We start from the raw sequence: 8,062 nt of genomic DNA, 5'->3' as shown, positions 1-8,062 counted from the left end.
ACCATAACCTGCCAGGCTCCTCTGTCCATGGGATTCTCCAGGCAGGAATACTGGAATGGGTTGCCATGCCCTCCTTCAGGGGACCTCCCCAGCCCAGTGATTGAACCCGCATCTCAATGTCTCCTGCATTGGCAGGTGGGTTCTTTACTACTAGTGCCACCTTCTATTCAGAATCAAGGTGATGTCCATGAAGAGGAACGTACAGCTGAATGCCTGTCTCATGCCCATCCCATCAAAGCTAGTGAAATACACAGCTGTCACAGCAGAGACAATGTTGTATTGACTTTAATAGTAGTTAGAGCCAGGAGGAAAAGACAAAAACATACCACAAATACGTAGATAAAAGTGAAAAACTAAGTAATAGGGGCTGTTTAACACTCACATAGAGGTACAGGGTTCAGTGCTCCTGAGAATCTTGGCTTTATTCCATGGAGGGTCCCACCACAGTTTTAGTTGCCTATCCCCGCCCCCAAATGTCAGACCAAAATGAATCACAGTAAACTCTGGATGACTGCTGTACTTCACTGAAAGAAGTTATCTGTTACATAGCAATCACCTACATTATGACAAAAACAGCCTGTGAACTATAAACATACTCAGCAGGACAAGCTCACACCTCAAAGAGAAACTGCCCTGAGTCTCTGGAAGGAGATCGGACACCACTCCACTCAGCCCCACGTGAGCTCCCATCCCGATGTCATAGAGGGTGCATCCTGTAGGCCAGGTGTGTGCTCACCATCCTATGCAGGGGTCTGGGCAGTCCCGCAGGTACGTCTCAAATTGACCTTTGGTAACATCTATCAAGACTGTGTATACCGTCAGCTGAAAGAAAAGTCAACTTTTACTTTAAGCATGTTTTCAGTTCTAAGATGACCCTACTTGTATTAGCATTTTTTATGGAACTGGTTATGAAGTTTTTTAACATTAAATTTGTTGTTGCCCAGTTGCTGAGTTGTGTCCGAAATGTTTGTGACCCCATGGACTGCAGCACGCCAGGCTTCCCATAGTGGATTGTGTGCGTGTGTGTGTGTGTAAAGACACAAAACAAAAGGTCCACATAATAAGTCAATAATAATGAAAACAACTGACTTCAGTAGAACCATTACCATGTCTTAAACAGGTGTGGCAGAGAATGTTCAGTTCTTTACAAGGTCTTAATTCTGTGCTGTATACTGCTTCACAAACAATGCTTTAAGGCTCACTTAACGCTCCTCAATGCATACTTTGCAAAGACCAGTGGTGTACTGTGGAGAATAAAGAGCGTAGCTTTGGCTTTCCTTATCCTGGAAGCATTTCTCAAGCAGTTAGGGAAACTATACAGACATGCAGGTTAGAAGGTACACACCCAACTCACACAAGAATCTGTAAGTAACCCAACTGTGAACTCAAGCAAAGATGGCATGGGCAAAATGAGACGTTGGGGTCAGTGGGCAGAGGGAAAGCTTCCCTTAGGAGCCAGGTTCTCACGGAGGCACACTGATCTTAGGGTTCAGCAAAAGAAGGCAAGGAACAAATGGGAAAAATTAGAGGAATCAGAAACACGCAAGAGGGGGGCTATTAGCAAACTGGATGATCAGAAGACTTTTGCATATTTTAGCTAAAGAGTAGGGGAAAGGCTATAATAACGTTTAAGAAAAAAATCTAATCCACTAAGAAAGCTGTCTGAAAATAGACTTCAGACTTCCTTTTGTCTAGCATTAGGTGTTGCAGCATACAGCATTCAACTCCTCATGGACGGAGAAGTCACTAATAACATGCTAAATTCAATCCAAATGCCATGTAAGTAAAGCTGGAAATAGTTCTCTGACCAAACTGGAGATCAAGCTGCAGTGACCAACTTCTTTGTCACACCCCAAGAGTTACAGTTTTGGTCACACAAAAACATTTTAAAAAGTAGCCTTAAACTGAACATGACTTGGAATTCTAGCTCTGACTGATCCAAGACAAAGGGGAAAGATAAAACATGGGATCAAATTCTTTTCCTAAAATCAAAAGAATATATATACACACACACACATATGTACATATATTAAAAAAAAGATACCTTGTTGAGGACAGGTTTTGTTGACAAGACATCATATATGGTTGCAAATGAGATATTCTAAAACACAAAAATAGTTCCTTTTAGTACATTAAATGCAGATGTTGGCAGCTTTATCCACACAAATGGGTCATTAGACCAAGATATTCTTCAATCAGCCTCCCCTAACCCCCATAAAAGAATTTCCCTCGGGTCACTGTTTAGGTGATGATTCTAATATAGCATGCTTGCTTTCTTTCTCTCCCTCCCTTCTTGAATTCCTGACATTCAACTCCACAGAGTGGTGTCCACCATTAACAAGGGAAAAGTACGGCGAAATTTTGCTCTTTATGTTAAAAACTCAGTGGAAACTGTCCAGAGACTGACTGTTAGGAGGTTTGTAAATTTTTTAAAGGCCAATGAAAAATGTTAGAATGGAGATAATCTTTAGTAGTCACCGTTTCTCTCTCTATATGACACTGGGAACGTACCTCTTGGGTTGTCCGGTTCAGACACATCTTGGCAGGTGTTCTGCGATCATCAAGGAAGAAGGGATTTTTCCATCGGTCATAATTTGTTTGTACCACATACCATCTACCCTGCTTGGGGTCGAGTCTAGATACAAAGAGAGAGATTTCTCTTAGGCTTCACACCTTAAACCCATGCCTGTGTCTGTCTCTGCCTTAGTTTCTGTTTTGCTTGAGCAAATGTACTTACTCATATACATCCAGAGACTGTTTTCTGTCTCGTGTAATCACACAACCCTCCCCAGACTGGTTGCCTCCCACGATAAAGTATGCTGGGGCCAATATCTTGGTGTTGGTCAATATATTCTTGGCTTCTTCATAACTATAAAGAAACATTTAGAACAAAGGAAACACTTTTAGTTAACCTGAAATGGAAACTTTTAGCTGTGGAAACTTAAGGGAAGACATCTGAGGAACATGTTTTTCTAAAAAGAATAGTGAACAATGGCTCAGGGAGAAACAGTCCCTTGTTCCTCACAGTGAAGCTCCTCACAGTGAAACAGTGAGATCTAGTCCCTCGCTCCTCACAGTGAAACAGATCTGAAATGTTCCCTCAAACGTGAAGGACAAATGAAACGATCATCATCTACCCTTACAGTCTATATACCTATCACTCAACAACAGAACTAGGGAAAATAATATAAATTATTTTATTACTTGAAAATCAGAGCTATCAAAAATGGAAATGGATTTTCAATGTATGGGTGGGGGATTGTTTGCATACCAAGAAAACTTCACAGATGCCCTTCACAGATACACCATCCCTAGCACGTTTTAAATAAGTAATTTTCTTGCTATAAACACACACATACACAAACATGCAGAATTCCATGTTAGTGTCAAAGGTTCACCTAAGAAATTCTGAAATAGTTTCTCAATGGAAGATACAGCTCAGTAGTATTTTAATATTAGTAATTTAAAAGAAACTACTTTAAAAGGTTCATGTACCATGATGCAAAGATGGTTTCAACATCCACAAACTAATCAATTTCATACACCCATTAAACAATGAAGGACAGATGAATGGATGAAGAAGTTGTGGTACATATATACAATGGAATATTATTCAGCCATAAAAAAGAATGAATTTGAGTCAGTTATAGTGAAGTGGATGAACCTAGAGCCTGTTATACACAGTGAAGTAGGTCAGAAAGAGAAAAACAAATACTGTATAGTAACACATATATGTGGAACCTAGAAAGATGGCACTGATGAGCCCATCTGCAGGGAGGGAAGGGAGACACAGACACCGAGAATGAACCTGTGGACACAGGGAATGAGAAAGTGGGACAGATGCAGAAACAGCATCAACATGTACACACTACCACCTGTAAAGCAGAAGCTGGTGAGAAGCTGCGGTATAACAGCGAGCCCAGTGTGGTGCTCTCTGATGACTTAGGTGGGGGGAGGAGAGGGAGGTTCAAGAGGGAGATGATATATGTATAATTAAGGCTGAACTACATTGTCATATGGCAGAAAACAACACACTATAAAGCAATTCCAATTAAAGAATTAAAAAAATGAAAGATGAAATATGATCTTAACAGATGCATTTGACAAAATTCAACATCTCAAAAAAGTGTGTGCAGAGGGAACACACCTTAACATAATTAAAGGCCATATAAGAGAAGCCCACCGTTAACATACTCAATAGTGAAAAGTTAAAAAAGTTTTTCCTCTAAGATTAGGAACAAGACAAACTTGTCCACTCTCACCAATTTTATTCAATATAGTATTGGCAGTATTGGCCAGAATAATAAGGCAAGAAAAAGAAATAAACGGTATCCAAATCAGAAAGGAAGAAGTGAAATTGTCACTATTTGCAGATGACATAATACTGTAATAAAGACTCTCCATGAAAAAAAAAATTCAGGAATAATAAATTCAGTAAAGTTTCAGGACATGAAATCAGTATACAACTATCAGTTGTGGTTCCATACACTAGTAACATCAGAAAGAGAAATTAAGAAAATAGTCCCATTTACAATCACATCCAAAAGAATAAAATACATGGGAATAAATTTAACCAAAGAGGTGAAAGACCTGTACACTGAAAACTATAAGACACCGATGAAAGAAGAAGACACAAATAAAGATATTCCATGGTCATGGATTGGAAGAATCAATGTTAAAATGTCCATACTACCCCAAAGAAATCTACACAGATTCACTGCAACCTCTATTAAATTCTAAAGGCATTTTTCACAGAAATAGAACAAACAATCCTAAAATCTGTACGGAATAACAAAGGCCATGAATAGCCAAAGCAATCTTGAAAAAGAAGAACATCTGTATTTCAAACCGTATTACAAAGCTACAGTAATCAAAACCATGCTGCTGGCATAAAAACACGTTGATCAGTGAAGGAGAATAAACAGCCCATAATTTATGAAAAAGGAACCAAGAATATACACTGGGGAAGAACAATCTCTTCAAAAGATGCTGTTTGGGAAACTGGACAGCTACATGCAAAAGGATGAAACCAAACCACTACCTCACACCATAAGCAAAAATCAAAGCGCATCCAAGATTTAACCCTGAGACCTGAAATCGTAAAACGCTTAAAGAAAAACAGGTAATACGCTCCTTGACTCGACTTGGCCATAAGTTTTAGATCTGACACTGAGACAAAGGTAACAAAGACAAACAAATAAGACAATGTCAAACTAAAAAACTTCTAAACAACAAATAAAACCTTCAACAAAATGAAAAGTCAACCTACTGAACTGGATAAAATATCTGTAAATCATAGATCTGATAAGGATTTAACATCCAAAATACATATAGAACTGATACAACTCAATAGCAAAAAACAGACAATCTGATTAAAAAGTGGACAGAGGGTCTGAACAGACATTTTTCCACAGATGAGATACAGGTGGCTAACAGGTGCATGAGAAGGTGGGAAATGCAAACCAAAGCAATGATAAGGACCATCTCACACCTGTCAGACTGGCTATTATTAAAAAGACAAGAGAGAAGTATTGGCCAAGATGTGGAGAAAAGGGAACCCTGGGGCATTTGGTGGAATGTAAATTGGTGCAGTCACTATGGAACCACCAGTATTGAAGGTTCCTCGAAAAACTAAAATTACCACACGACCCAGCAATCCCACTTCTAAGTAATGATCTGAGGACATGAAAACACTAACTCAAAAAGATATTCGTGACCCAGAAAGATGTTATGGGGAGGGAGGTGGGAGGGGGGTTCATGTTTGGGAATGCATGTAAGAATTAAAGATTTTAAAATGTAAAAAATAAAAAACTAAAAAAAAAATAAAATAAAATAAAATAAAAAAAGAAAGTGAAAAAAAAAAAAAAAAAAGATATTCGCACCCCCACATTAACTGCAGCATCATTTACAATAGGCCAAGTTATGGAAACAACCTAAGGAAGGATGAATGGATAAAGAAAACGCAGTATATATACAATAGAATACTATTTAACCATAAAAAAGCATGAAATCTTGCCACTTGTGACAACATGGAGGGGTCTTGAGAGCATTTTGCTAAATTAAATAAATAAGACAAATACCATGTGATCACACTTAGAATCTACAAACAATAAAAAAAATTCACAGGTACAGAGAACAAACTGGTGGCTGACAGAGGTGGGGGCAGGGTGGTGAGAGGTGGGTAAAATGGGTGAAGGGGGTCGAAAGGTACAAAATTCCAGTTATAAAATAAGTCTTGTGGATGTCATGTACATCATAGTGACTATAGTTAATAATACTGTACTGAATATTTGAAAGTTTCATAGTAAAGAAATCTTAAAATTTCTCATCACAAGGAAAAAAATCGTAACTGTGTGGTGACAGATGTTAACTAGACTTACTGTGATCATTATGCTATATATACAAATACCGAAACATTTTGTAGTATGCTTCTTATACTAATATGTCAATTATACCTCAAGGAAAAATTTTAAAAATAAAAAATCTGATAATAAAGCAACCAAACAGATTACCTTGTGCTATTTTCTAGAACTGATCTAAGGATAAACCCTATCCACTGGGCATCTTTCTTTCCCAAAATCCATTCCATGACACCTGGAAGAGATAAAACACACACAGTGTCACAGGACCTAGAAGAGATTAAACTATTAATCAGAAAGCACAGCCTAGCTGTTCTTAAAACAGCTATGAAATTCTCGTTTCATTTAAGAGCTCTCTACTTACCCATAAAACCACCATCTATACTGAAGCGGTCATTGAGCGTAACACTAAACCGTCCCTGGAAAGAAAGCAAAGCAGTGAGGTCAGAAACCCCCAGCAGCCTGTTTAAGGCCCTCTCACTGTGCTCTCTTGTAAACTGTTATATCAGGGCCTGGACTGGGGACTTCGGGGTGTGGGGGGAGAGGAAACAAAGTCAAGGCATGATACTACTTGTAGAAGTTCAAAGCGTTTTTCACATCCAGTGTGTGAGATAAGTAGATGGATGTTATTGGCCACACTTTTCCAACAAGGAAATTCAAGTGCAAGGACTTAATGACTAACGTGCCTGAGGGCCAGAGCCATGGCCAGATTCCAGGGTTTACACTCACAGCCCTAGAGACCTACCATGGGCTTTATCTCCAGAAAAGGCTCAGAAATCTTCACTTCCTCCTACTCTTCTCTACCTTATGAGCTAAAGGTAACAAGAAGTACGATGGGACGAACTGGGGCTTCATATTCTTTTCAGGTTTTCATTTCCTTAGACTCCATCATTCACACAGAAGTGAAGTCGCTCAGTCGTGTCCAACTCTTTGGAACCCGTGGACTGTAGCCTACCAGGTTCCACCATCCATGGGGTTTTCCAGGCAAGGATACTGGAGTGGGTTGCCACTTCCTTCTCCAGGAGATCTTCCCAACCCAGGGATTGAACCCGGGTCTCCCACATGGTAGGCATTGTAGGCAGACGCTTTACCGTCTGAGCCACCTGAGAAGATCAGCATTCATACAAAGCTACCTGTAAAATCTGGTAACAACAGATTCCTTACTGGTCTGAATCCTGTTAACATGCCCACGTAGCCAGCAAAGGTTGTTGCCTTGAAGACAGTTTTATTGTTCCTTTGGAAGTCCAAATTCACTGTTAAAGGTTTTAGTTCCTCAGTTATGACCCAAGTATCATTATTTATATTCCACCTACAAAAGACAAATTTCAGTGACATTTAATAGCAGTGACAATAAGGATGAGTATGATGACGATGGTCAGGCATTACGCTGTGCTGTGTGCTGTGCTTTGTCGCGCAGTCGTATCCAACTCTTTGCAACCCCATGGACTGTAGCCCGCCAGGCTCCTCTGTCCAGGAGAATTCTCCAGGCAAGAATACTGGAGTGGGTTGCCATGCCCTCTTCCAGTGGATCTTCCCAATCCAGGGATTGAACCCAGGTCTCTCACACTGCAGGTGAATTCTTTACTATCTGAGCCACCAGGGAAGCCTGGTCAGATATTATAACAGGTGCCTTATTGACCTAATCCCCAATGATCAATATTCACAAGGATTTTCCAATATAGGTAAGTTTTATCTTCCATTTT

The 8,062-nt window shown here is 39.6% G+C and overlaps 1 protein-coding gene across 2 annotated transcripts in view; it reads right to left on the bottom strand.

The window, feature by feature from the left end:
- Nucleotides 1-267: 267 nt before the first annotated feature.
- The window catches only part of ASAH1 (N-acylsphingosine amidohydrolase 1), a 29,692-nt gene continuing 21,897 nt past the window's right edge, over nucleotides 268-8,062 (bottom strand). For both annotated transcript variants that reach the window (XM_069573331.1, XM_069573332.1), the window contains exons 8-14: nucleotides 7,524-7,668; nucleotides 6,724-6,778; nucleotides 6,513-6,594; nucleotides 2,738-2,869; nucleotides 2,512-2,635; nucleotides 2,045-2,101; nucleotides 268-822 (exon numbers count right to left, since the gene is read on the bottom strand). In XM_069573331.1, the coding sequence (XP_069429432.1) occupies nucleotides 733-822; nucleotides 2,045-2,101; nucleotides 2,512-2,635; nucleotides 2,738-2,869; nucleotides 6,513-6,594; nucleotides 6,724-6,778; nucleotides 7,524-7,668 (685 nt within the window). In that variant the 3' untranslated portion in view covers nucleotides 268-732. The remainder of the gene's footprint in view (nucleotides 823-2,044; nucleotides 2,102-2,511; nucleotides 2,636-2,737; nucleotides 2,870-6,512; nucleotides 6,595-6,723; nucleotides 6,779-7,523; nucleotides 7,669-8,062) is intronic.

The sequence above is a fragment of the Ovis canadensis genome, chromosome 26 (assembly GCF_042477335.2).
Source record: "Ovis canadensis isolate MfBH-ARS-UI-01 breed Bighorn chromosome 26, ARS-UI_OviCan_v2, whole genome shotgun sequence".
Lineage (NCBI taxonomy): Eukaryota > Metazoa > Chordata > Mammalia > Artiodactyla > Bovidae > Ovis > Ovis canadensis.
The sequence above is the reverse complement of the archived record's forward strand: the minus strand, read 5'-3'. Positions and strand labels throughout refer to the sequence as shown.